Raw genomic sequence first — 27,752 nt, forward strand, 5'->3', positions numbered from 1 at the left:
CACCCTGAGACTGCACAGTGAATTCCAGGTCAGCCTGAGTTAGAGTGAGACCCTACCTCAAAAAACCAAAAACAAAAACACAACAACAAAAAAAAGAGCTTTTAATTAAAACAGCAGTAGATATCTAGGTCTTCTCCAAGAGTCAGCAAGCTGCCTTTTCTGACACCTACTGTGACATCAGCCCTGGGCCGACCAGGACCTGAAGGAAAGTTGTCCCAGCACCTACCTGGAGGAGGTGACAAGGTCATGAGAGGTGTGACACATAACCAGATATCAGGTCTCAGTGGAAGGGTCCTGCCCCAGCCCCATGGCTCTCCTGAGCTGAGATGGGCAACTCTACAGACTCACAGTATGGGCGCCACTCCACATTTTTGGACAAAGAACCCCTAAGCAGCTAGTGGTCACTTAACATCCCTGAGCCCTTGTCACATGATGGGAGGTGGGAGTGATTCTGACTTGGAAGCCCCTTTCTCACTCTCAGCCTTCTGAGGGCCAGGGCAACCAACACGAAGTGAGATAGTCCAGAAGGCTGGACAGTAGGAAGATGAAGGAAAATTCTTCTCCCATCTCGGTGGACCCCACGTGGCCCAGCACCAGGGAGGAGACCAGGTTCCCATCCAATCCGTCATCCTCTGATCACTCACAACTCTGTCTTCCACCAGACCTTTCTCATTCTTCCCGTCTGTATGTTCATCTGGCCGGAACTGGCTCTGTGAGATGGGGACGCACTGGGTTTGTGCTCACAAAGGTTTGGCTTGAGAAAAGCCCACATAAGCTTTGGATTATCTTCTCGTTAACGTGAGCAAGGCTAAGGCGGCGCGTTGCTGTGGCTTTCCGGCAATAGGTGAATGAGCCCCCGGGCGTGGATGAACAGGAAGTCCAGGGATTAGGAAGAGGAGAAGCCCACTTTGGGGTCCAGGGAGTGCTGTGAGTTATGGAGCTGAGATGTCATCACAGGGAAGAGGGCCAAACACAAATGAACCCCTGGTCTAGAAAGAGCCGAGCTCCGGGCTGGCAGCTGTGGCTTCCTCTCCAGTGGGCCACTCCTTGCAGATCCGGAAGGTGGTCATCATTAACTCCCACTTGCTAATGACAGGCAATTTAAGGGGCTCTCACTGGGGGAAGCAAGGTTATGACAAGGCGGCACATTCTGGGAGGGGGTGTTTGCTGAAGGCTGGTGTCCTCGGAGCTTGATTTAAGTCATCCCAGATTCCTTGCGAGGGTTGTAAACAGTAAAGTGATGAAATTGACTCTGGAGCCAGAACAGGGAGGAGGCCCTGTCACGAGGGGAGGCCGAAAAGCAACACCAAAGGGTGGGGAAAAATGAGGGACAGGGACAGAAAGGCGCCTCTGCTCTCAGGAAGGGAAGGGGGATCTCCCTGCAGGGGTTCCCAGGGAGTGGTCTGACTGCCCATCGCACAGTGTGCTATTGCAGAGTTCATGGGGGGGGGGCTGTGAAATGAGAGGCCCTGGGCTAGCCAGTGAGTGAGGTTTGGGTCAGATAAGCAGAGAAGACCCAAGGAATTCCAGTCTGCCTTGCCCAAAGCATTGGCTTATGGGCAAGAGGTCATCAACCTGTAGCTTCCTGGGCAAACTGTCTTTGTGAACAGTCGGTAGGTGAATCACAGCCCAAGTAAGGCTGAAAAGGTTGATTGCTAAGGAACTGTGTATAAAGGATGTGTGGTACCCCACATACCATGTTTCTCATCCCTCCTTTCTTTCTCTCACTCTGTCAGTCTTCCCCAAAACACCCATGCCCTCACTCACCCAGGGGCATTCACACCCACATGCTATCACCAGCAAGAAGCCACCTGGAGCCTGTTGCCGTGGAGGGGAAAAGCCAGGATTCAGAAAACTTTCATACTCGCTAGCTCTGTGACTTTAGCCAGACATGAATAACCTCACCATGTAGCTGTCCCAGCAAGGGAGGTGATATTCTAAAGAGAAACACATGTGCTATTCCCTTTGGCTTACAGACTACTCAAACAATGGACCTCAGGGGATTGGAATTTCCAGGGAGTCTCATGCTAGTAACAGCTAAAACTTGGTGCCAGCCAGAGGGGGAGCTTACTCTCTGGAAAGACTCCATCCTTCTGACCACCTGTCAGACCACCTTGCAGGAGAGACTGGAGAGGAGACAATGATGGGACAGTGATGACAAGGGTCACACCTTGACCAGGATTGCTCAGTGACACACACCGTTTGTCTTGCATTTAAACCTAAGCCTCATGTCAGGACCCCGAAGGTGGACTTAGTAGGGGAGGTCACTAGACCTCTTTACTTGTTCACACACAGAGAGACGGTGGGGGAGGAGAAAGAGAGAGTTTCCTCACATGTCAAATCCTGAGACTAATTTTTGCCTGCTTCTCTTTCTCTCATGCTACTTGTAGAGATCAGAGAGGCCAGTGGAGGTGGAAGTACTTCCTAAGTCCCAACCTCAGCCTCCCTTAGCGCAGTACCTCTGGAAGTAAGCTGTAACCTTGATCTTGAGATCCTCAGGTGGCTCCGGGTCCAGAAGCACATATGCAAAGTCACTCAGAGGCTCATTTGGCATCAGGATTGTTGAGCTCTTCTCCCGGTCAGCCACTGTGCTAGATGGTCACAGTCACTGCACTCTGTGAGGGGAGAAACCAGAGCCCTGGAAGCGCATACAGTGAGGAATTTACTCAGTGACACTTGATGACACTTGAGTGATGATGCTGAGCGGAACAGTGGTGACGGTTCACCTGGGGTCCGCCTCGGACCCCGCCCCAGTGAAGGTAGTCAGTGCTGCCTTCACTGAGCAGGAGTTCTTGCCTTCTTTGCGCCTTAGTGGCCCAGATGATCGCAGAGGTCACAGCACAGCGTTTTGGGAAATGAGGTCACAGGTGCCACAAGGGCCCCAGGCTGCAACCCAAGATGGCTATTGGTCAATGTCCAGAGCCCTTCAGGTCCTGCCTGCTCAGTCCTGTGCCCGGTCCTTCTCATTTCTACCCACCCATCTCATAGGTAGAAGAAATGCTTCTCAGAACTTTGTAGAACCTTTGCTCCTTACCCTCAGTGGTGGTCAGCGTTAATGTTTTTCGCACGCACATACGTGTGCGTGTTATGCATACATGTGTTTGTGTTCATATGTATGGGAGCACACTTGTGTGTGCTCGTGCACTTGTGTGTCCAGAGACCAAAGGACTACCTTGGGTGTTATCCCCAGGAATCCCATCTATTCTTTTTTAAAATTTTTTGTTTATTTTTATTTATTTACTTAAAAGTGACAGAGAGAATGGGTGCACACCAGGGCCTCCAGCCACTGCAAACGAACTCCAGATGCATGTGCCAACTTGTGCATCTGGCTTACATGGGTCCTGGGGAATCAAACCTCAAACAGGGTCCTTGGATTTCACTGGCAAGCGCTTAACCGCTAAGCCATCTACATCCAGCCCCCACCTACTTTTTGAAAGAGGATCTCTCATTGCCCTTGACCTTACCAATTAGGCTAGACTAACTACCCAGTGAACTCTAGGGATCCTCCTGTCTCTACCTCACCAGTGCTAGGATTATAGGAGCACACCACCATGTTGGGCTTTATATATATATATTTTTTTTTAATTTTTAATTTATTTATTTGAGAGCGACAGACACAGAGAGAAAGACAGATAGAGGGAGAGAGAGAGAATGGGCGCGCCAGGGCTTCCAGCCTCTGCAAACGAACTCCAGACACGTGCACCCCCTTGTGCATCTGGCTAACGTAGGACCTGGGGAACCGAGCCTCGAACCGGGGTCCTTAGGCTCCACAGGCAAGCGCTTAACCGCTAAGCCATCTCTCCAGCCCCATATTGGGCTTTTTTATGTGGTTACTGGGGACTGAACTCAAGTCCTTGTGCTTGCAAGACAAGTACTTTACCCACTGAACCATCTCTGCATCCTTGAGTTCAAATCTGGGCTTCCCCACTTACACTCTTTGTGTTGTTAGGCAACAGTCTTAACTCCCGTGGTGCTCAGTCTGTCCATAAAAGTGATATTTGAGACTGAAAAGTTTATAGGGTTACTGTGAAGACTGCCTTGAGGCCAGGCCCAGCACCTTATCAAAGTTCTAAACGAAGCAGAGGAAAGCGAACTTGGAGCTTCTGCTTCTAGCATCATCTCAGGCTTTAGAATTTAGGTCTTAGATCACTGACAAACATTGCTAAATGCATAACTAGCGTTGGAAGAAAATGGAAGTCCCTAAGAACCAAACAAAGCAATCAAAAAAAAAAAAAAAAGAGGGCTGGAGAGATGGCTTAGCAGGTAAGTGCTTGCCTGTGAAGCCTAAGGACCCCAGTTCGAGGCTCGGTTCCCCAGGACCCGCGTTAGCCAGATGCACAAGGGGGCTCATGCGTCTGCAGTTGGTTTGTAGTGGTTGGAGATCCTGGTGTGCCCATTCTCTCTCTCCCTATCTGCCTCTTTCTCTCTGTGTCTATCACTCTCAAATAAATGAATAAAAATAACAAAAAAAAATTAAACAAAGAAAAAGAATAACTAACTGTGTAGTGCCCCATTGTGAGCACATGCCACAACATATCTAACCAATCCACTTTGCACATTTAGCTAGTCTCCAATGTTTGGAGTCATAAATAATCATACAAGAACTAGCTTTGTCAGATGTATTTATGATGTTTGAGGTGTGTGTTGGAGATTAAAGTCACAGAAGTATGACTTCAGGGTAAATGCCATGTCAAACTCCCCTCCAAAAATCATGGGTCATATTTTTCAATCCCCTCCATGACAGCCCTGACCACAAGCACGTTGCTAAACCTCTGAATTTTCCCTCTACGATGGTGAAAGCTGAATATCTTTTCATCTGCTTAAGGGATACCTTATGCATCTTTACATAATTTATTCAGGTCTTTGGGCCATTTTTTTTTGTAGGACTTTTGGTCCTTCCTTCATTTTTTTGAATTTATAAAAAGCTCTTTACATATGTGATATTTTAGCTTCCTTTCCATGATATGTGTTATGAGAATTTTCCTTATTTTATTTTGCTTATGATGCTTTTTTTTCTTTTTTTGTTTCTTTTTGAGGTAGGGGGTCTCACTCTAGCCCAGGCTGACCTGGAATCACTATGTAGTCTCAGAGTGGCCTCAAACTCACAGCGATCCTCCTACCTCTGCCTCCCGAGTGCTGGGGGATTAGAGGTGTGTACCATCTCGCCCGGCTGATGGGTGGGTTTTTTTTCCCCAGGTAAAAGTGTTTTCACTTCATTGCCATATAGTTAGGCTTATCTCTCTTTTATTCTCTAGATTTGGAAATGAAGTTTAAATAAAACCTCTAGTAAGGACAAGTGGAAGTTCCTCTGACCATGGAGAAGGTCCCTCTAAAGGAGATACTGATACTCCAGCCCCTTCCTCTTTCTCTCTTTGCTTATGGCCCATGATATAAACAGTTTTGCCACATGGTCCCACCATGAAATGCTACCTCACCACAGGCTCCAAAACAATGGCGACAACTAGTCATAGACTGTAAATCCCAGGACTGTGAGCCAAAACAAACCTTTTCCCTTAAGTTGATGATCACAGGTACCTTGTCACAGTAACAGAAAAGTGATGAATACACAAAGGCCCCAACATTTTTGTCAGCTTGTCAGGATATAGTGATGTACAGGGTGATCAGCCATTACAAGTGGGCAATTTTAAATTCTGACAAATGCATGCGGTGGTGGTAACATAAAATATTTCCACCACCCCCAAATTCTTCCCATTGTTTTCCAACTTCTGGCCCCTTGCTACTGTAGACATCCCTTCTATCTCCTGTTTTTGCCTCTTCTGGGATTTCAGCTACATGGAATCCCACAGCATGTAATCTTTGTGTCTGCCTTCTGCGTATAATGGTTTTGTAATTCATCCACGTCGCTCACGCACCAGCCTTGTGCGTGTGTTGGAGAATGAGAAGACATGGAGCTGGAGCAAACAGCCAGCTCTCCTGTTCTTTTTGCTCCGCCCCCAGGGATCTGAACTGCTGACAGCGCAGCAGGTGGACCTCTGTGTCTTTCCAGCTCAGGTTGATGAGGAGACAAGAGATGGGTGGGACATCCCTGCAACTCAACTTCCTACGTCTCACCTTTGCCCCCCCACACCCCCCCACACACACTTTTCTTAGCCACATCAGGTCACCTGGACCTCAGGGCCTCAGGTAGACGTGAGATGTAGGGATTGGAACCACATAAGAAGCTGGAGAAGGATGGATGTGGCCTGGAGGTTTGACAGCCCTGGATCTGTTGCAGCGAGATCAGCGGGCAGCGACGGGGATACACTGTGCATTACCGAAGAGGAACTGGCGGGCGAAGACGAAGACATGCCATCCTTCCCATGTACGCAGGAGGGTAAGGGCTCAAGGGGATCCCCGTCTCCTCTCTGGTCTAAAGTGCTCCCTATTCCCTCTGCCAGGCCGATAGATGGTCTATCCCACTATATGGCTTCAAAATCCTGGTTTTCATTTCAATATTGTCTCCCGAAGAATGAAAAGGGGAGCTGTGTGGCCCTACTGTGCTAAGTGCCATCTGTCTGCAGGATCTGTGTCAGGGAGCCCTATCCTCTCCCCCAGGGCCTGTGCCCTTCCTTATCTCCCACGCCACCCAAACTGCTATTGGACCAGGCCCCACAGGGGCACTTGGTATAGGGTACAGTTACCTCTACTTTGGCCATGCGTTGTTCTCACCCAGCAATGACCAAGGGCAACCCTTAGAAATTCAGATTTAACTGGGTATGGCATTTGAGCCAGGTGCCAGGATTTTTGTTCGTTTGTTTTTCAAGGTAGGGTTTCACTCTAGCTCAGGCTGACCTGGAATTCACTATGTAGTCTCAGGGTGGCCTCGAACTCCACCGGGCTGGGATTAAAGGCATGTGTCACCACGCCCAGCGAGGATTTTTGATCACTTCTGGAATTTATCATGTGCTGATAAGTTGAGACCATCTTGGGACTTTCACAATCAGGGCCACCTGAATTCCCGTGGGGCACTGATTACCTGTCAGAGTCTCCAGGAACATCTAACCCCCTCCTCCCTCCATGCCAGGAGCAAGACTGCTGCGGCATAATTATCTGTTGTTTTTCAGGCGAACCATTAGTCACTTGTGGAGGCTGGTGACCCACCTCCTGGCATGCTTGGAACTGGGGGATTCTCCAGCTGTGGGACTTCAGGTGTCCAAACAAGTGTGTTGTTTGGTTCCTAGTAAGGAATTCCTGTGGCTGGAGAGTTTCAGCGTGGCAGCCCAGAAGATCCTGGGACAACTGGGATACACTGGTCACTCAGTGGGGCAGCCAGGCTGCCCATGCAGTAACTTCATCTGTCCACTCTATGAGCTGAACACTGCAGAGAGGAAACAATGATATCAGTGGGGATGGGGTCCTTTGAAGACTCTGGCTCTGTCTCCTCTATTCCAGAACATTCTAGGGCCTAAGAAAGGGAATAGGACAAGTAGAGAATGAAGGTGGAGCACTTCCCTGGTTTGAAATGTGACCAGGCAGGCCACAGCAGGAACATGGACCTGATTCTTCCACTACATCCTTAGCCTCTACCCCCTTCCTTTCCCCCACAGGCCAGCCAGGGCCCCGCTGCAGCCGCTGCCAAAAGAACCTGTCTCTGCACACATCGGTGCGGATTCTGTACCTCTTCCTGGCTCTGCTCTTGGTAGCTGTGGCTGTGCTGGCCTCGCTGGGTAAGTCAAGGACTCCCCAACCCTGGCTGCAGGGAAGCGACTGTTTTAAGATTCCGGCGTTAACAATACCCCTGCAAAGGAAACCACTCAGCATCCATAATCCATGATCCCTACCAACATCTTTCTCGCTAGGATATCTTAGTGGCTCATCTCCACTGGGAAGGCTGGCTTCTAATCTCTGCTTAAGAATTAGCTGTGTGGTAGCCAGACCTGGTGGTGCATGCCTTTAATCCCAGCACTCGGGAGGCAGAGGTAGGAGGATCGCTGTGAGTTCGAGGCCACCCTGAGACTACATAGTGAATTCCAGGTCAACCTGGACTAGGTGAGACCCTACCTTGGGAAAAGAAAAAATGAATTAGCTGTGTGGACTAAAGAGATGGCTCAGAGGTTAAGGCACTTGCCTGCGAAGCCTAAGGACCCAGGTTCAATTTCCCAGTACCCTGACATATAAGCTAGATGCACAAGGTGGTGCATGCATCTGGAACTCATTTGCAGTGGCTAGAGGCCCTGGTGCACTCATATTCTCCCTCTATCTCTCCCCCCACCAATAAATAAATAAAAATAATTTTTAAAAAAAGCAGAAAAGGGCTGGAGGGATAGCTTAATAGTTAAAGCATTTGCTTGCTAAACCAAAGGACCCAGGTTTGATTCCCTAGGGCCCACATTAGTAGCCAGATTCAAGCATAAGGGGATGCATGCATCTGGGGTTTGTTTGCAGTGGCTGAAGGCCCTGGTGCGCCCATTCTCTCTCTCTCTCTCTCTTTCTCTGTCAAATAAATAAATAAATAAAATATTTTTGAAAAACAATAAAATTAACAACAATAAAAGAATTAGCTATGTGGACTGCTCAGATGGCTCAGAGGTTAAGGTGCTTGCCTGCAAAGCTGAATGACCTGGGTTCAGTTCCCCAGTACCCACATAAAGCCAGATGCACAAAGTAGTGCATGCATCTGGAATTCATTTGCAGCAGCTTAAGGCAGGGAGGGGTTATGTGGCTTACAGTTTGAGGACATACATTTCGTCATGGCAGAAGGCATGGCCGCTGGAGTGTGAGGTGGCTGGTCACGTGTGAAATCCAGCCAGGAAGTACAGAGCAGATGGGAACTGGGAGCAGGCTATAGCCCTCCACTGACTCACTTCCTCTGCAAGGCTCTACGGAGTTTTACAACCTTCCAAAACGGTGCCACTGACTAGGGAACCAAGTGTTCAAACACATGAGCTTATTATGGGGGGTGGGCATTTCACATCCAAAACATCATGCTGTTTGTAAGTGAGGGAAATGTCTAAACAAGTCAATACATAATTGCCCAGTACGAAATACACAGAGAACAGGGTGAATTCCCTGGTATGAGTGCTTGGCTATTGGTTTGGAAGTCGACTTCACTGAAACCTTGAAGTAGGGATGGGCATGATGAGGTCCTCTCTCCATCTGTTCCTCCATCTATCCGTGGGCTCTATCAGCATTTGATTGCTCCTATGTCCTCTTGACAGTGCTGGGATAACTGTTCTCATGAGACCAGAAATCCCAAATCATTTGAAGTCATCAAAGTTCAGAGCCCTTAAGAGCCGCAGAAGTCACCAGCTCCACATTTCCATTTTATTTTATTTTATGTTTAATTCCTGCCAACTTCCATTACCATACTTTTCATTTTATAGATGACTCCATTCAGCTCTGGGAAGGTTAACGGACTTGCCCAAAGTCATCCAATAAACAATATCCATTTGGTTCTAGAAGCTGGGTCTAGACACAGCTCTGGGTAATGCTAATTCTATCCCACCACATTTGGCCTTCAGAGAATCTCCCTACACCGTCCTGCCACTGCTCATGCTGGAGACATCACAGTGCCCCGTGTCACTGAGGTGTGCTTTAAGGCCTAGCCAGCATGACACCTCTAATCGGATTCTAGTCTACCGTGAGGTATAAGCTGGAATAAGCTTTTCTAGAAGACATCCTGAGCCAAGGATTCCCAAGATAGTCACATTCTTTGACTCAAATTCTATTGGCATTTATTCTGAGAATATCATGAGCACACAGCCATCACATGTAAGGATTATTTCTATGATGAGTATTAGTAATATTTACGTATTCAAATTTTATTTATAAGATTAGGAGAGTAGATGCATTAATTGTCCCCCAAAATAGAGGATTTCTATGTCACTGCTACACAGCACACGTAGAACATGATGCAGATAGCAAAAGAAATAAGTCTCCTAGGAAGAGTGAACAGTTTCAGTTGCAAGGCAGATGGTTAAAAAAAAAAAATGCCAGGCTGGAGAAATGGCATAGCAGTTAAGGTGTTTGCCTGCAAAGCCAAAGGACTCAGGTTCAATTCCCCAGGACCCACATAAACCAGATGCACAAGGGGTCACACGTATCTGGAGTTCGTTTGCAGTGGCTGGAGGCCCTGGAGCTTCCATTCTCTCTCTCTCAAATAAATAAGTAAAAATAATGTTTAAAAATAGTTTAAAAATGCCTTCTCACCAATGATGGCTGCTTTTAAACCAAGAATCTATCCCCAGCGTGACTCTGTTTCCCTCCAGTTTTCAGGAAGGTGGACTCTCTGTCAGAAGACATCTCCTTGGCCCAGTCCATTTATGATAAGAAACTCATGTCGATACAGGAAAATCTTCAAGGACTGGGTAAGGGCTGCTGTTGGGATATGACAATAACTATGAAGTAAGGCCAGCACTCATAGGTGTGGGGCAGGAACCCCCATACCATGCTTTCTGTGGATAGACAGCCTTCACCCACTCTCTACACACAAGATCAGGATATCCATGGCTCCCTGCTTCCCTCCCCAGTGGAATACCATATATCCAAAGAGGGCTGCAACTTTGAGATACACCCAGGACTGGTTGGGGGTTCCACATGGGGTATACATCTACTCAGAGTCCATCGACTCCATTTCATAAATATGCCCATGCATATCTTTTGAGAAAGTGAGAATGGGCATCAGGGCCTCCCGCTGCTACAAAGAACTCCAGATGCATTTGCCACTTTACGTGTCTGTCACAAAGTCTGCCACTTGATAACAGGTATTTGGTAAGCCACTCTCTGTGCCTCATTCCTTGTGAATCACAAAGAGAAAACCCCTGGGTCACCTTCCCTACAAGTATATTGTGAGGGTCAGAAGTGCTTTGGAGTCAGCCCTCACAGGACACCGAGGGAGGAGCACGTCCCAGCTAATCCTGGCAGGATGAGCTCCATTGAAGTGGTGTCTCAGGAGTCTCCATGCTCTGTAAGCCCTCAACCCAAGACCGAGGGAAGAGCATCCCTGGGGTACTCCTGACACATAGTTTTGTTAAGTACTTTGGAGAAATGTTCTTTCAAAAAATGGGCACAGAAGGTTCTCAGACACATCAGAACATTTACCAAGTCCTGTTCTTGAGAATGCAGACATGGGCTGGAGAAATAATCCAAAGTCCTGCATCTCAGACAATAAAGATGAAATTCCATGAGGATAACAAGACTTTTCCGGGAATTTCACAGCCAGATTTAGGAAAGGAAGCAGAGCCAGGAAGCCACTTGTCAGCTTCTTATGCCAGGGATATTTTATCTCAGGTGGCACCATTGTCCCATGGCTGGTTGGTTGGTTGGTTGGTTTTTTTAATTCAGAACATTTTCTCCTTTTTCGCCTTAAGACCCCAAAGCCCTGAACAACTGCTCCATCTGTCGTGAGGCTGGGCAGCTAGGGCAGGAGATCAGGAAGCTGCAGGAGGAGCTGGAAGGCCTTCAGAAGATGTTGCTGTCCCAGGAGGCCCAGCTGGAGCAGACCTCCCAGGCTCATGAGCTGCTCTCCACCACCAGCAGTCAGATCTCCCAGGAGATGGGCAGCTGTTCTTTCTCCGTCCACCAGGTCAACCAGTCTCTGGGGATGTTCCTGGCACAGGTGAGGGGCTGGCAGGCCACCACCGTGGGCCTGGACCTCTCTCTGAAGGACCTCACCCAGGAGTGTTATGATGTCAGAGCTGCTGTGCATCAGATCAACTTCACTGTGGGCCAGACCACGGACTGGATCCACGGGATTCAGCGGAAGACAGACGAGGAGACCCTGACCCTACAGAAGATGGTAACTGATTGGCAGAACTACACCCGGCTCTTCGGGGGCCTGCGCAGCACTTCCGCCAAGACTGGAGAAGTGGTCAAGAACATCCAGGCCACCCTGGGGGCCTCCTCGCAGCGCATCAGCCAGAACTCCGAGAGCATGCATGACCTGGTGCTGCAGGTCATGGGCTTGCAGCTGCAGCTGGACAATATCTCCTCCTTCCTGGATGACCACGAGGAGAACATGCATGACCTCCAGTACCATACCCGCTATGCCCAGAATCGCACCGTGGAGAGGTTCGAGTCACTGGAGGGCCGCATGGCTTCTCACGAGATTGAAATCGGCACCATCTTCACCAACATCAATGCCACCGACAACCACGTGCACAGCATGCTGAAGTACCTGGACGACGTGCGGCTGTCCTGCACGTTGGGCTTCCACACGCACGCCGAGGAGCTCTACTACCTGAACAAGTCCGTCTCCCTCATGCTGGGCACCACCGACCTGCTCCGGGAGCGCTTCAGTCTGCTCAGTGCCCGGCTGGACTTCAACGTCCGCAACCTCTCCATGATCATGGAGGAGATGAAGGCCGTGGACACGCAGCATGGGGAAATCCTGCGCAATGTCACCATCCTGAGAGGTGAGAGCGAGGGGAGGCAGGGTGGCCACCCAGCTCCATGGGGCACCTTGCCAGATACAGGAGGAGCTGGTTTTAGAGAAAACTCCTAGAGGACTAACACAAGCCTATAAAAATAAAAACTGCCCAGGACAAGGACAAAAAGAAATGTCCTTGAGAGCTGGGCATGGGCATTCCATCTGTAATCCCAGCTTTCAGGAGGCTGAGGCAGGAGAATTCCCATGAGTTCAAGGCCAGCCTAGGCTATATAGTGAGTTCTAAGCCAACCTGGGATACATAGTGAAACCCTGTCAAGAAAAAAAGAGCAGAAAGAAATGGAAGGAAGGAGAGAGGGAAGAAGGAAAGAAGAAAGGGAGGCAAGAAGGGAAGGAGGAAGAAAAGAAGAAAGGAAGGAAGGAAGGAAGGAAGGAAGGAAGGAAGGAAGGAAGGAAGGAAAGGAAAGGAGGAAGGGAGGGATGGAGGGACGGAGGAAGGGAGGGAGGGCAAACTATGTCAGTCCTTGAAAATCACTTTGTGAAGGTCTAATGGCCCCTCTGAATCCATCACTCTGGTGCACTTTTTCACCCTTTCATCCTCCACCTAGGTGCTCTTGAATTTCTCAGAATTCTCCAGGGAAATGGAACCAATAGTATATAGATGCTAGATAGCTAGATAGACAGTCAGATGAACATCATGAGGAATTAGCTCATGTAATTCTGAATGCTGGTAAGTCCCAAGTTGAGGAGATGCCAGGAAGGAATGGGTCCTCTTGCCCAAGGGAGGGGCAGCGCTTTGTTTTACTTGGGTTTTCAACAGCTTGCATGAAGCTCACCCAACTGAGGGGGCGATCTGACTTTCTCAGTCTACTGGTGTTAACATCAATCTCATCCATAATTACCCTTACAGAATTACCCATACTGAGTTTTACATTTAGGTGTAGCAAATATGTAGACATAGCAGACAGCTTCAGGTCCCTGGAATGGACCTCCAAACCAGGCACAGCTTATGGGAGGAACAGCATTTATCTGAAGCTCACAGATCCAGGGGATGTTCCCTAATGGCAGAAGTTGCCTCCCTGCCCCCCTTCACTGATGCAAGCAGAGAGAGAGAGAGAGATAGAGAGAAACCACCAACACCATAAGCAAGCATGCTTCAGGAACAGGAGGCAGGACTCCAGCAAAGATCCCCAGCATTTTGCTTGTCTTTGGTTGGAATTCAGATCAACCTTAGGGCTGGACCCTGGAATCCACCCACAGTGCCATTCCTTCAGCCAGGTGGCTGGAGATCTAAATTTACAAGCTTTAATAAACTCTTGTATCTATTGGGGGACATCCATCCAAACTACCACACTAGGTAACCCATGACCTAATAAAATTGATACAGAACATTCTCCAGCACAAATCTAGCCCTTCTCAGCTTGATGCCCATACACATTCCCTTGACCACCATTCTGAATCTCCAAATAATGATAATAACGAAGTCATAGCTGTTACCACTATGACACAACCAAAATATACCAACACTTTTCCCTAGTATAAGAAAGCACTTGAACATTTCATCCCAGCACCCGGGAGGCAGAGGTAGGAGGATCGCCATGAGTTTGAGGCCACCCTGAGACTACATAGTGAATTCCAGGTCAGTCTGAGCTGGAGTGAAATCCTACCTTAAAAAAAAAAAAAAAAAGAAAGAAAGAAAGAAACAGGAAAGTACTTAAACAATTTTTACTCCTTTCCCATATAGCTCAAATACTATGATATAAAGTCAACGTACATGCTTTAAGGGCTAGGTGATGGAATAAGGAAGGAGAGGAAAGATTAAGTTATACATACGCGTAGATGTATTCATTAAAAGGCAAGGAGGGGGCAAGTGAGGCGGCTTGGTCAGGAAGAGTGCTTGCTGCACAAACCTGAGGACCTGAGCTTAGTCTTCAAGCCCTCACGTAGAGCTTCACGTGACTGCGTATTCCTGTAACCCCCAGTGCTGAGCAGGGTGGAGACAGGAGGATCATGGGGACTGCCTGGCCAACCAGTCTAACTGAGAAAATGGCACAAGCTTCACGTTCAGTAAAAGACGTTGTAACTGAGTAGCTGTAAAAGGGCAGATGAGAGTGCCCCACGCCATCCTCTGGCCTCCACACATGTGTACATAGCCCACATGTGCACACACACATAAGGAGGCAATGGATGCTTGTGACAACAGCAGTCCTTGTTTTTGTAACTGGTCTGTGGTCACAGCTAGCGTTGATAACTACTTTCCTCTACTACCCGTTCCAAATTTCCTCTGCCCTCAGCAAGCACCCCGGTGAGTCATGGTTGTTTACCTGTTAGATTGATCCAAGACCATTTCTGAAGGCTCCTGGCCATTAATATTCATGCCTGGCTCGGGTTATGGAGGCTTCCCACTGACCTTAACCACAGGGTATGGCCTTGCTAAGGGTCACTCTGAGAGAACTTCTATGCTCTGGATATGCTCCTCCTTACCTCGCTGTGGAGTAGTGATCCAATTTACCTTTAGTACTTAGGACTCGTTACCCAAACCAGCAGAGTACTTCCCCTCTTTTCCTTATTGATTCAGAGCCACAAGCAGCCCCAAATGACCAAAGGCAGTGTTAACTTCTGGCTCAGCTAAATCATTGCCTCTTGGTGGGAGCACTTTTCCTCTTGGAACTTTTTTTTTAATTGAGAGAGAGATAGAGGAAGAGAGAGAATTGGAGCAGCACGGTCTCAGCCACTGCAATCTAACCCTACTCGCTTGCGCCACCTAGTGGGCATGTGCGACCTTGCGCTTGCCTCACCTTCGTGTGTCTGGCTTAAGGTGGGATCTGGAGAGTCAAACATGGGTTCTTAGGCTTTGCAGGCAGGCGCCTTAACCGCTAAGCCATCTCTCCAGCAGTCATCCCCTTGGAACTTTTAACTCATTGGAGCATGAGCAGGAATAAGAAGCCAGCATTTTATTGCTGGGTCACTAGGTAAGAGTGGGTGGAGCCTCCCTACTACGTCCATTTCGTCCCTGAACCTATGAATCCCTGCTAACAGCAAACAGCACCATACACTGTGCCTGTTCAGAGCACACACGGCCTTCTGGAGAACCTTGCCTCAGCGCTGCAATGGATTATTGCCACATCAGTATAAGCAAGTCTCCAAAAGGCCATTCAAGCCGTTTGTTTCGGGATAGTGAGGAAAGTGGTAAGACCAGGGAATTCCAAGAACACGGGTCTGTTACCACACGTCTTTTGCATGAATTCCTGGGCCAGAAGCAATACTGTATGGAGTGTTATTGACAATCTAGCAGGCATCGGAGTAGCCTATGAGTGGCAGTTTTGATAGACGTTTTGCATGCCAGGAAGACTATCTATCCATCTATCCTGGTAAAAATAAAAATAAAAATAAAGATGCTGCTCTTTCCATGATGAAAGTGGTCCAACATAATCAACCTGTGAAGTTGGGTGGCCAGTGACCCTGGGGAATGGTGCCATATCAGATTAGCTTGGTCGGCCTTGGCTGAGCCAACACAAAATCTCCATCCTGTCATTTTGGAGACTTTGTTCATGAGTCCTTTGGGCTGTAAGAGGGGTGGCTGAGTAAACAGACTGACTGCTGTCCATAGACCCAGTAACCTTATCCACTTGGTTACTAAAGTCCTCTGCTGAGGTAAGTCACCCTTCAGTGGGTATTTACTTAGAACGCAAACATCTTCATAGTTTTGCCCCTTCAGAGAGATATGTCTACATACCTCTTCCTCCAATTTCCTTGTGATCAGTCTTCCAGTCATATTCCTTCCAAGGCCCTCTCCGTCCAGCATAACAATTGGCCAGATTCCGTGAATCATGTACAATCACTTGTCCAGTCACTTCTCCTTCCATGGACAGTCAGGTGCCCTGCCCGAACATCAGTCTGTGGGAGGGCTTCCCTTCCCCACCACCCTTCTGATGTCCCAGAAGGGGGCTGTGCTGCTCAGCTATCCCATTTGGGGAGATGCCTATTCACACTACAGAACCATCATAAACAGGCCCAGATGTTCTCTTGGTTTTTTTTTTTGTTTTGTTTTGTTTTTTTTTTTCACATGCAGTCACGAGAAACACTCCATGAGGTGACAGGCACAGACAGAAAGAGAAAGGCAATGTAGTAGGAATGGGGACCATGGGCACTTGGGCCACTTCTTCATGGCATTGTGCCTGCAGGACCTATTCACGCTTGATCGCATATAGAGTCACTGTGACATGGAGGTTCCAGAAGCCGCAAGGGAGAAAGAGAAGAGCCCATAGTTATGTGACTTACTGTGTTATATTGTTAATTGCACTACTTCCTTTTATTGTCATTAATCTCCTACTGTGCTTTGTGAATTATTTTTTAACTTTATTATTTATCTATCTATTTATTTGACAGAGAGAGGGAAAGAGGGAATGGGCTTGCCAGAGCCTCCAGCTATTGCAAATGAACTCCAGACGCATGCACCACCTTGTACATCTGGCTTTCGTGGGTCCTGGGGAATCGAACCAAAGTCCTTTGGTTTTGGAGGCAAATGCCTTAACCACTAAGCCATCTCTCCAGCCCATGAGTTTCTTTCTCATTGCTGTGATAAAATAACTGACACAAAGCAGCTTAAGGAAGGAAAGGGTTTATTCTGGTTTATAGTTTTGTGTTGTTTTTTTTTTTTAATTTGAGAGAGAGAGAGAGAGAGAGAGAGAGAGAGAGAGAGGGAGAGATGCAGGGAGAGAGAGAAAATTGGCATGCCAGGGCCTTGAGCCGCTGCAAACAAACTCCAGATGCATGTGCCCCCTTGTGTGCATGGGATATGTTACATACTTGCATCACTGTGTATCTGGCTTACCTGGGACCTGGAAATTCAAACATAAGTCCTTAGGCTTTGCAGGCAAGCGCCTTAACCACTAAGCCATCTCTCCAGCCCTGGTTTATAATTTTGAGGAGACATATTGGGAAGGGCATGGCAGTTGGCACATGAAGCAGACCTGGTCTCATTGTATGCAGAATCAGAAAGAAAGGATGAACAGGAAGGTCCAAGGTTGGCTATAAAACCTCAAGGCTCGCCCCAGTGACCCACTTCCTCCAGTAAGGGTACAAGCTCCACTGTTTTCCCAAGCAGCCACACTGACTAGGGACCAAGGAAACATGAGCCTATGGGGATCATTTCACATTCAAACCATAACAGGTACCCAACTTTCTCATAAGTATATATAGATTAAAAATAAAAAAAAAACATGGGATTTGCTTTTGTCTGTGGTTTCCAGGAATCTATGGGAGTCCTTAGACCATATTCTCTGCAGAAAAGAGGGGACTTCTGGAGTAGAAAGGAACATATTGGTGTCTCCACCTCCTAAAAAAGTAATCTGAGCAGGGCATGGTGGCACACACCTTTAATTCCAGCACTTGGGAGGCAGAGGTAGGAATATCGCTGTGAGTCTGAGATCACCCTGAGAATACAGAGTGAATTCCAGGTCAGCCTGGGTTGAGGTGAGACCTTACCTCAAGAAACCAAAAACAAAACAAAAAAGTAACCTGAGGGCTGGAGGGATGGCTTAGCAGCTAAAGCATTTGCACGCAAAGCCGAAGGGCCCAGGTTCAATTCCCCAGGACCCACATTAGCCAGATGCACAAGGGGGTGCACGTGTCTGGAGTTCTTTTGCAGTGGCTAGAGGCCCTGGAGTGCCCATTCTCTCTCTGTCTCTCTCTCATTCCCTCTTTCTCTGTCAAATAAATAAATAAATAAAATTATATATTTATATGACCTGAGACAAGGTGACTAAGGAGTAAGTGCTGATCACTTTTTAAACTCCTTGCCCCTCACCATAGTTCTTAGATGCACGTATCCACTATCCACCCAGAAAAGAAGATGCTGAGAGTATAAGCTTACAGAGACCCAGAAGATATGTCAGCCTAGGTCCTGCTTCACCACTGGGCATGGGGCAGGGAGGGGGAGAAATGGAAACAGGCCCAGGAACAGTCACAGCCGGACGTCTTAGTGATTGACTTGGGCTGCTGGTCTGATCCTGGCTGAGTTCTCATCAGGGGGCCTCATCTTAGATTGAGAACAAGGTGGGCTACCAGTTTCAGCACATGTGACCAATGGTTCACCTGCATGTTTCTTCTGCCCCAGGGCTCTTTCATATTAAAAAAAAAAAGTTAACCTAGATTGGTGGATTCGTATGAAGGAGATTATGTTTGCTTATTGTTATATTTTTATGTTTGTAATGAAGCCAAATAAGAGGTATTTCCATGGAAACCTTCCAGCTGTATTTCATCTAAAATACGCATGTGTGTGGCCTCTAAAGTGCAATTGTAAGTTGTGTTTGTTGGGCAACATTCCTCCTGGTAGTTCTTGTATCTGACAATGTATGCCCCACCCTAAAAAAGGCGCTGGTCCCTCATCCCTTCACACCCAGAAGGTGCAGGGCTCTGCCTGTGGAGTGGTGGTGAGTCTCCCCACTGGCAAGGCTACAGCCCTGGCTGGAATATGGGGAGAGACGACAGTAGCCACAGGCAGTGTGGAAAGTGTCAAGTGCCTATTGAGGAAAAGGAGGTTGGTTTCTAATTTGCTCTGGGGCTTTAGGCAAAATTGCCTCTTCTCTCTGACCTCTGCTTTGTCATCTGAAATGACTGGTTAGGACAGCTGGTCTTCAAGGCTTCCCTGAGCTCCATTAACTAAACAGATGGCCTGTAGTGCTTCCGTGGTAGAAATATAAGAATTGGAGACAAACAAAACATCACTACTCATTAGCTGAATGACTTGGGGCAGCACTCTTGGTCCCTTTCAGGTCTGTCTCCTCACCCACAAATAGGAATATTAATACCTGCCCTGACTATACCCCATGGGGTAGTTGTGGGGATCAGTGATAACAGTGATGTGAACCAAAAACAAATAAACTATAAAAGGACATCCTAGTATAAGGGGTAATTACAAAACAAAATTTATTTTTTTTAATCTGCCTCTCTCTGTCTCTGTCTCTTTCTCTCGCTCTGTATGACCCCTGCATATGCTTATTCAGATATGTACGTGCAGGCTCGTGCTTGCCACAGTGCACATGTGGAGGTCACGGGACAACCTCTAGTGACAGTCCTTGCCTTCTACTTTGTGTGAGGCAGGGTCCCTTGTTGTTCACCACTGTGTGTGCCAGGATAGTGGGCCTACAGGCTTCCAGAAGATTGTCCTGTCTCTCCTGCCTTGTCCCTGTAGGAGTGCTTGCGTTGCAGATGCCAGCTACCACGTCCAACTTCATGAGGAATCGTCTGAACTTAGGTCCTCACACGTGTGTGGCAAGCACTGAGCCGTCTCCTGAGCCCATGAAGCAAAATTTCTTGATGGCATAGGTCCCTCGTCCTACTCAAAATTCCAAACAGCATCCATGGCCCCTGGAAACTCAAGAAGCGTGTGTTCAATGCACAAATAAATGAAGGCCCAAAGGACAGAAGCCAAGGGAGAGCACACTTGTTTCTTAAACGGCACTCCATCAGACTCCCACACAGTAGCAGTTACCTTCTCACTGCTGGGACAAAGCATCCAACCCAGAAGCAGCTTATAGAAGGAAAGGGTTTGGGGCTGGAGACATGGCTTAGTGGTTAAGGCACTTGCCTGCAAAGCCAGAGGACCTTGGTTCGATTCCCCAGGACCCCTGTGAGCCAGATGCACAATGTGGCGCTCGCATCTGGAGTTCAGTTGCAGTGGCCGAAGACCCTGGCAAGCCCATTCTCTCTCTCTCTCCCCTTCACTCTCTTCCTATGCTTCATTCTCTCTGTCAAATAAATAAAAATAAAATATTTAAAAAGGAAGGAAAGGGTTTGGTTCAGGCTTACAGTTTCAAGGGAGAGTTTGATCTGTGGTCACCCATGACAAAAGCATGCAGAGCAGAGGGTGGGCATCACATCCTGTCACAACAGTTGGAAAGTAGTGGCAAGAGCGAGCTATCTCTGGAAATGGGGCGCTTGGGGTGTAACACCCTAAGGCTCACCCCAAGTGACATGGCACCCCTAGCAAGGCTTCACCTCCCGAATTGCCACCAGCCTGGGGGGATTGAGTACGAGGCTCAATCACAAATATGAGGCTAATGAGGGAAATTTTACATTCAAACGACCAATATACCCAAAGGGTTGAGGAATCAACAGGAAAGCAGAGTTGTCCCATCTTTCTGTTGAGGCATGGCAGCCAAGTGGGCAGGTGGAAATGGAAGGGCCCAGAATCTGTGAACTCCATTTCTGCCTCCCAAGTTTTATAAAGCTGCTGAGAGCTCTCCCTGGTGCCTTAGCCTCAGAGCTGCAGGCTTCGGTGGGTCTTCTCAGTCTTCCTGGCCAGGCTGATTACTACCCATGGTGCCTTAGGAGGGAAACCAGAAGATGCTGTCTGAGACTGGCATCAAGGAGCTTCTTCTGGGATCTCAGCCCTTAGTGATACTCCAGAGCCATCACAAACCTGTGTTTTGGCTTTTCTCCAACAGTTCTGTTGCTATTGGTGGGTGTTTTGGGTTGTAAATTAGTCCATTCTAGGCAGACGTACCAGTCCATTAGCATTTTTCTTTTTATTTATTTATTTATTTCAGAGAGACAGACAAAGAGAAGAGGGAGAGAGAGAATGGGCACACCAGAGCCTAAAGTCATTGCAAATGAACTCCAGACTCATGTGCCACCTTCTGCATTTAGCCTTATGTGGATATGGTGGATTCAACCTGGGTCCTTAGGCTTTGCGGGCAAGTGCCTTGACTGCTAAGCCATCTCTCCAGCCCCATTAGCATTTTCCAATGATCCTCTGATGACTATAGCCAAGACTAAGAATTCTAAGAGCAGGTCAATAGGATCATGGAACAGAGAGAACCCAAGGCCAACTTCCCAACATGCCAACGCCAGAGATAACACTCCACCTTGGGGCCTCTGAGGTTCATGTCATTGCACCAGCCATTGGGCCATTCCCAATAGCACTCCTTCTATTTCTAATCCCTTCTACGCTGGTAAACCACGAGCCTCTGAGAATGAAAGGCATTGTGATCTCTTCTGCCAATGGCCCACCTCACCAGGGATGGGCAAGGGTCGTTGTCTTGAGAAACTGAGTATTCCTGGCCACCACTGTGCCTCCATCTTCCCCTGAATGCAGACCACAGATCCACCCACTCTACTTATCTCAGACATGCAGTCAGTTGTGGCTGGACAGTAATGGGCCCAGGAGCCTAATTATAGCCCACGTCTTCCTAAGTAATGATGGGCCTCCCTAGGACTCCTCACCTCAGCTCTCACGGCTAATGTTTGCTTCTAGGTCTGAGAAATCTCTCCTCTGTTCAGGGCAGCCGTGACCTTCCCCTCCTTTGCCCTATACCCTGCCTACATCAGTGTCTTATTACTAACATGTCAGTGGCACCCTGTCCTATAGAAAACCTTGATCAGCCTCCACCTACCTTCCATTTCCTGGTGCTAACTGAAGGCAAGACAGACAGAGCCCCACTCTAGTAAGGGGGGACTGGCTATCGCATCCCAATGCCAGCTCCCAGGAGCAAGGCCCCACCTCCCATACTGCCACCGGCTGGGGACAAAGTATTCAGAGAACATGAGTTTATTGGGGACATCTGACTCAAACCACCACAGTGACCTGCTTCCACTTGATCTCTACCCACTGGGGCGCCACATCTGGATTCTCAGCAATGGGGTCAGTGGTGGGTGGACATGCCAGGAGTGTGTGTAAAGTGGGATCTTCTCCCAGGATCCTCTCTACACTCATGTTTGAGGCAGTGAAGTAGACAATGTGACCCAAACGGATGCTTCTGTCCAGACGTCCACCAGAACATGTGGGCACTTGGTCCTCCTTCTTTTTTCTTTCCACTGCTGGAATAGAGACCCTAGATACAGCCCTGGTGGCTGCTCCCTGGGGCCAAGAGGAAAAGTCTCCAAGACAATGGTGGTCTTGAGAAAAGCAGGTCCCAGAGAGAAAGTGAGGGCCATCAGCTGGCCTGGGTGCAGGGCATGAACTCCTCATTATGAGGGGACGCCTCAAGCTGGAGATGAGGAGTGTGGCCAGTTCCACTCAGAGGTCAAGAGCAAAGAGAGGTTGGGGGGGGGGCTGGGCCAGTTCCTGGGCATGTGGGGACAGAGAGCCTCTATTCCAGGGAGGGTAGAAGATGAGCCTCAAAGAAGCTTCCAAGAAGAAACAGGGACAGAAGCTGGGGGGGGGGGGAAGTGACCACCCAGTCAGAGAAGAGGAGGGCAGTTCAGCAGAGGGAACTGGGGAGCTATAGGGGTACTTGGAAATTGCTAAGTGCTGCTCCCTTCTGTGAAGCTGTATTAAGCACAGGCTGCTTGCGCATATAAGTGCAACTCGGCTGCATACATCAATTAGGTGAAGTGCAGCTCTCCCTTCGACACGGCGCTCTGGGACGGAAAGGCACTTGCTCAGCGCTGTCGTGCCGCCCGCACAGCCTCACGGGGCCTCTCCACTGCTGAATGCCCCTGCTTGCTTCTCCAAACCTCAGCCAGTCCAGGTGCCAGGAGCAGAATGAGGACAGACACTGTGGCTTTGCCAGTTCCCAGTGACGCCTGCCAGGCTGGGGGAGGCGAGGCCTGTGTGGGGCATCAGCCTGAGCCTGGGCTCCTCTGGTGGCTGTGCTGCGAGGGGGGATCTCTGGAGACCACAGCCAAGGTCCTGTCTCTGGGTTTCTCGGGGGCCAGGTTTCTGCCATCATCCGCCAGCTGCGGCCCCCAGCCACCTCAAAGGCAGACAGCTTCTCAGCCCCTCTGCTGGCGTGCCACGTGAGCCCTGAGGCAGAGCCACAGGCCATGGCAGAAGCAGACTGGGAGGTTTTTATTGGCTCTGATGGGGCTGGCTGGCCGGGCTCTGGTTTAAAGCTTAGGTCATAATAGAGGGTGATATTCACTAACTCTGTTCCACCTAGAACCACGCAGTGGAGGCAGCGGCAGTGGGGCGCATGGGGGCAAAAGGTCACATTAGCCAGAATGAGGGGGTCCTGGATCCACAGAACTGTATTCTGGCAACTCGGGGGTAGGGGGACAATGCTGTCAGTTCCTGGCACATAGCATCCCTTTCTTCAAGAGGCCTGCAGGCTTGTAGTCGTCACTCAAATCCCATTTCACTTCACCTCTCTGGGCCTCAGTTGAAAGAACTGGACGAAATCCTACCTAACTCAAAACATTGGACGCTGTGCTGGGAAGATGGCTCGGTGGTTACAGATGCTTTCTTTACCCACCAGTACCCATGTAAATCCAGATGTACAAAGTGGCACATGCATCTGGTGGCCCATTCCACTCTCCCCTTCTCCAGGCTTCCAAAAAGAAAAGCTTAAAACACTCCAGTACAAAGTCTGACATAGCAAATGAGTTCTCACAGAGTCCTGGGTATAGGCTCCCAGGACAGCTCTGGGATTCACAGTTCCCAGCAACCCTACCTGCTGACCTCCCCACAGACCTCAGAAGAAAGTCAGGCGTGCATGGTGTTTTGCCTCGCAGTAGCAGGAGTCCTTGCTGTCCTCAGCTCCCGTGCTCACGAGGCTGACCCTGTCCCCCACACCCTGACCGTGGTGCATGCCACCTCTGCGCGTCTGCAGGGTTGGAACAACTCTAAGAAGCAGTGACACTCAGGCCTACACAGATGGAAGGACGTGAGCCCGGCCCACTGATGGCATGGGCTCCACCTCACCAGAGTTGGTGCTTGGGGAACTCCCCTTTTCAAGCTTACCCTGACCTCTCCTGACCGCATGCCGAGCTCTGCGCCTGGTGCTTGGATGTGAGATGACGTAGCCTTCACTGTCTTCATCTGTGGTCTAGCAGAGTCCACCAGATATGCATCCAGCATTGCCCTGGGATTCTCTTTCTATGTCTCAATGAAAGACTCAGACTCAAGAGCTCAGAGAGGAGACTGGAGGGGCCGGGCGTGGTGGCGCACATCTTTAATCCCAGCACTCGGGAGGCAGAGGTAGGAGGATCACTGAGTTCAAGCCACCCTGGGACTAGAGTGAGTTCCAGGTCAGCCTGAGCTAGAGTGAGACCCTACCTTGAAAAAAATCAGAGACAGTCAGACAGACAGGAGTGGTCAACATGGGCTCCTTAGAGAGAAGACCTTTTCTCTGGGATGTCTCTGTGAGCCCGCATCATGCTGGGTTACACTTGCTTCTGGTGCCATGCTTTCTTGGCTTTTTCTTTTTCTTTTTTTCTTTTGGTTTCTCAAGGTAGAGTCTCACTCCAACTCAGGCTGACCTGAAATTCTCTGTGTATTCTCAGGGTAGCCTCGAACTCACGGTGATCCTCCTACCTCTGCCTCCCAAGTGCTGGGATTAAAGGTGTGCACCTCCACACCCAGCTGGCTTTTTCTTTTTTTCAATATTTTGTTTTATTGATTTGAGAGAGAGAAAGAGAAAGAGGGAAAGAGAGAGAGAGAGAGAGAATGTGTGTGCCAGGGCCTCTAGCCACTGCAAATGAACTCCAGACGCATGTACCCCCTTGTGCATCTTGCTTACGTGGGTACTGGTGAGTCGAACTGGGTCCTTTGTCTTTTCAGGCAAGTGCCTTAACCACTAAACCATCTCTCTTTCTTGGCTTTTTCAAACTATATGTTCTGTGACTCCCCATCCCTGTTCCCAGGTAAATGGTGAGGTCACCTGGGTGGGGCAGGAAGTGAGAATGGCAGACAGAAAAGCCCACACGGAGATGTAGGGGGTTAAACAGCCTGCACAGCAAGATGGACCCTCCTGGATGACCTTGGCATTTTCCCAGCACGGTCCAGCTCGCAGCCCTGTTGCCGGTGTGTGCAGCTTACAGGCATGCCTGGAAGTCAAAATCAGGAGAGACAGCAATGGGCCAGGCTGGATGCGGGACGCTGTCGTGCGCTGTCACGCGCTGATGCTGTATGGCCGCAGGGTCTCTGAGAGGTTGTGACTCTCAGACCTGCTATTCTTTTCCTTGTTCCACCAATGGTAAAGCCATCGCCTAGAGTCTAGAGGTAGCATCCCTGGGCTGGGCTTCTATCTGACTTCCGGCTACTGCTGTGTCCTCTCTGTTTACAGGAAACCTCATGAGTGACCCGTCTCCTCTTCTCTTCCACGCTAGGTGTTCCCGGCCCTCCAGGACCAAGAGGACTCAAAGGAGATGTGGGCGCGAAAGGTCCTGTGGGTGGCAAAGGACCTAAAGGAGATCCTGGCGGCCTGGGTCCCCCGGGACCCCAAGGTCCTCAGGGGCAGCCTGGAGAGCCTGGACCTGTCGGGGAAAGAGGTCCAATTGGCCCCCGAGGCTTCCCAGGCCTCAAAGGCTCAAAGGGCAGCTTTGGCACTGGAGGGCCAAGGGGACAGCCAGGCCTCAAAGGGGACATTGGGCCCCCAGGGCCAGAAGGCCCCCCAGGGTCTCCAGGGCCCTCAGGACCTCAGGGAAAGCCAGGGATTGCTGGGAAGACAGGGTCGCCAGGCCAACGGGGGGCCATGGGGCCTAAGGGTGAACCAGGCATCCAGGGTCCCCCTGGTCTGCCTGGGCCCCCAGGCCCACCAGGAAGCCATACTCCCTACTGAGACAGGTCCCCTGCCGGATGATGCCATTCAGGTGGGGAAAGAGGCTCAGAGAAAGCATTCAGAAGCCCGCCTACAGTCAATGGTGGGCTTTTGACTCAGATATGGGGGTGTCTCCCAGAGCTGACCCTGTAGCCTTGGGCTCCCCAACAGTGACTGTACCATAGGAAAGTAGCCTCCTTGCACACGTGTGTATACACACACACACACACACACATGCACGCACACACCCCTGCTCGCCAGGGATCCAAGTGAGTTTCCCTGGCCAGGCAGGAGGAGAGAGAAGAAGAAACGCACTCTCCTGTGACCAAGCCTGCCAGGGAAGTGGCTACCTCTGGAAGATCTTAAATCTCTCTCAGATTGGTGACTCGCTCCTCTCTCTCCAGTGATTCAATGTCCATACAAGCCAGAAGTTTCCTATGGCTCCCCCTCGTTGAAAAGACCCAAGGAAATCTTTGTGTGTGCTGTATTAAAGCCCCTTGGACGAGCCTCTCCTGGCAGTCACGGGAACAGAGTCACGGCGGGGGGCGGGGGGGGGGGGCTGCTGCCTCTGCCCTTTCTGGGGACAGTGGGAACCGATCCTGGATGGTATTCTCAGGCCTCGGGCATTGTGCCCCTGACAAGTTTCATTAGTGTTTGTTTGGTTTTTTTTTTTTTTAATTTTTATTTTACATGTTCAAAAAAATTCCCGGCATCCGTCTTGCCTCAGCATCTCAGGAGTGATCTGGAAGAAATCCAGGCAGGTATTTCATCTGCATGGTGAGACCCTGCAGCCCTGGGACGTTCTGTCTGTCTGTCTGTCTGTCTGTCTGCTACCTGCTCCCAGGAATGCTGCAGGGCTGGAAGTAGAAGCACGAGGTGGGCATGCAGGTTCTCTACACGAAGCTGCCCACCTTGACTGGTATACTGTGTTGTTAGTGGGTTTCACGGTGGTGGCCAGGGAGGACCCATCCTTGATATCAGGGTGGCTGTCACCTGCTTCTGACTATCTTCCTGCCTAGAGCCACCCATAGACCTTATATGACCCCAGGATGGCTGTAGTCCTTTCTGCATGAATAACAAGCCGGATGAGACGGGAGAAGAGCCTGGACATCTGTAAGAGGTTCCTTTGATGTCACCTCCCACCGCCCGCCCCCCATGAACCCCCTGCCTGTGCCAGCAGAAGGAGCACTGGGAAGAAGGTCTCTACTGGCCTGCCTCAATATAAAGCGGCCCCCACCTTTTTGTGCCCTGCCTTAGAAACCTGCCACCTTCCTCCTCAACATGGATGTGCAACTGGCTTGCACTACCCACCTCCCCCCATGCCATGTAACTGTCATGTCTACATATGATATCATGTGACCATAATATTACTGACCCAGTAAAGAGCTGTTTCCAGTGTCTTCTGGTCTTTCTACCCAACCTAAGGGCATGAGCCTTCCGAGGGCTTTGCTTCCTATTGACCTTGGAAGGGGAATCAGTGTGGAGGGTCCTGCACTTAGGCGTTTAGGCCTAATGCCCTGGACCCTCATTCTAGAAGTGCCGAGCTCTGCTAAAGCTGAATGCTATAGACCTTTAGCTAAACCAAGAGTGGAAAACAGGACTGGCCAAGGTCCTTGGAGTTACAGCTTTAGCTCCCCACTGTGGTCTCTGAGACAAGCAGATAGAACCGTCAAGGAGGAGGCGACCAGAGTGGATCTGCCCCAAGGGGCCTAACTCCATAGGACCTGTAAGAACAGAAGTTATATGGGTTCCTTGGAAATTTTCCAGAGCCCATTCCAGCCTGAAATTTATGGCAGAATAATCATTGGCTGTTAAAGCAAGGTTGGCACAAAGTCTGGAGCACTGATTTGCACTGTTGTGTGTGGGGTGGTGAAGGGGGTGGGGGAGTGGGTGAAGTGCTTGGTAGAGGAAGTAAATAAAAAAGTATAAGAACTGGGAAGGGA

The 27,752-nt window shown here is 49.5% G+C and overlaps 1 protein-coding gene across 1 annotated transcript in view; it reads left to right on the top strand.

The window, feature by feature from the left end:
- The window catches only part of Scara3 (scavenger receptor class A member 3), a 40,385-nt gene extending 13,178 nt beyond the window's left edge, over positions 1–27,207 (top strand). The window contains exons 2-6 of the mRNA XM_045131268.1: positions 6,236–6,334; positions 7,548–7,667; positions 10,209–10,307; positions 11,310–12,353; positions 25,379–27,207. Coding sequence (XP_044987203.1) covers positions 6,236–6,334; positions 7,548–7,667; positions 10,209–10,307; positions 11,310–12,353; positions 25,379–25,830 — 1,814 coding nt within the window. The 3' untranslated portion in view covers positions 25,831–27,207. The remainder of the gene's footprint in view (positions 1–6,235; positions 6,335–7,547; positions 7,668–10,208; positions 10,308–11,309; positions 12,354–25,378) is intronic.
- Positions 27,208–27,752: the final 545 nt, after the last annotated feature.

The sequence above is a fragment of the Jaculus jaculus genome, chromosome 12 (assembly GCF_020740685.1).
Source record: "Jaculus jaculus isolate mJacJac1 chromosome 12, mJacJac1.mat.Y.cur, whole genome shotgun sequence".
Lineage (NCBI taxonomy): Eukaryota > Metazoa > Chordata > Mammalia > Rodentia > Dipodidae > Jaculus > Jaculus jaculus.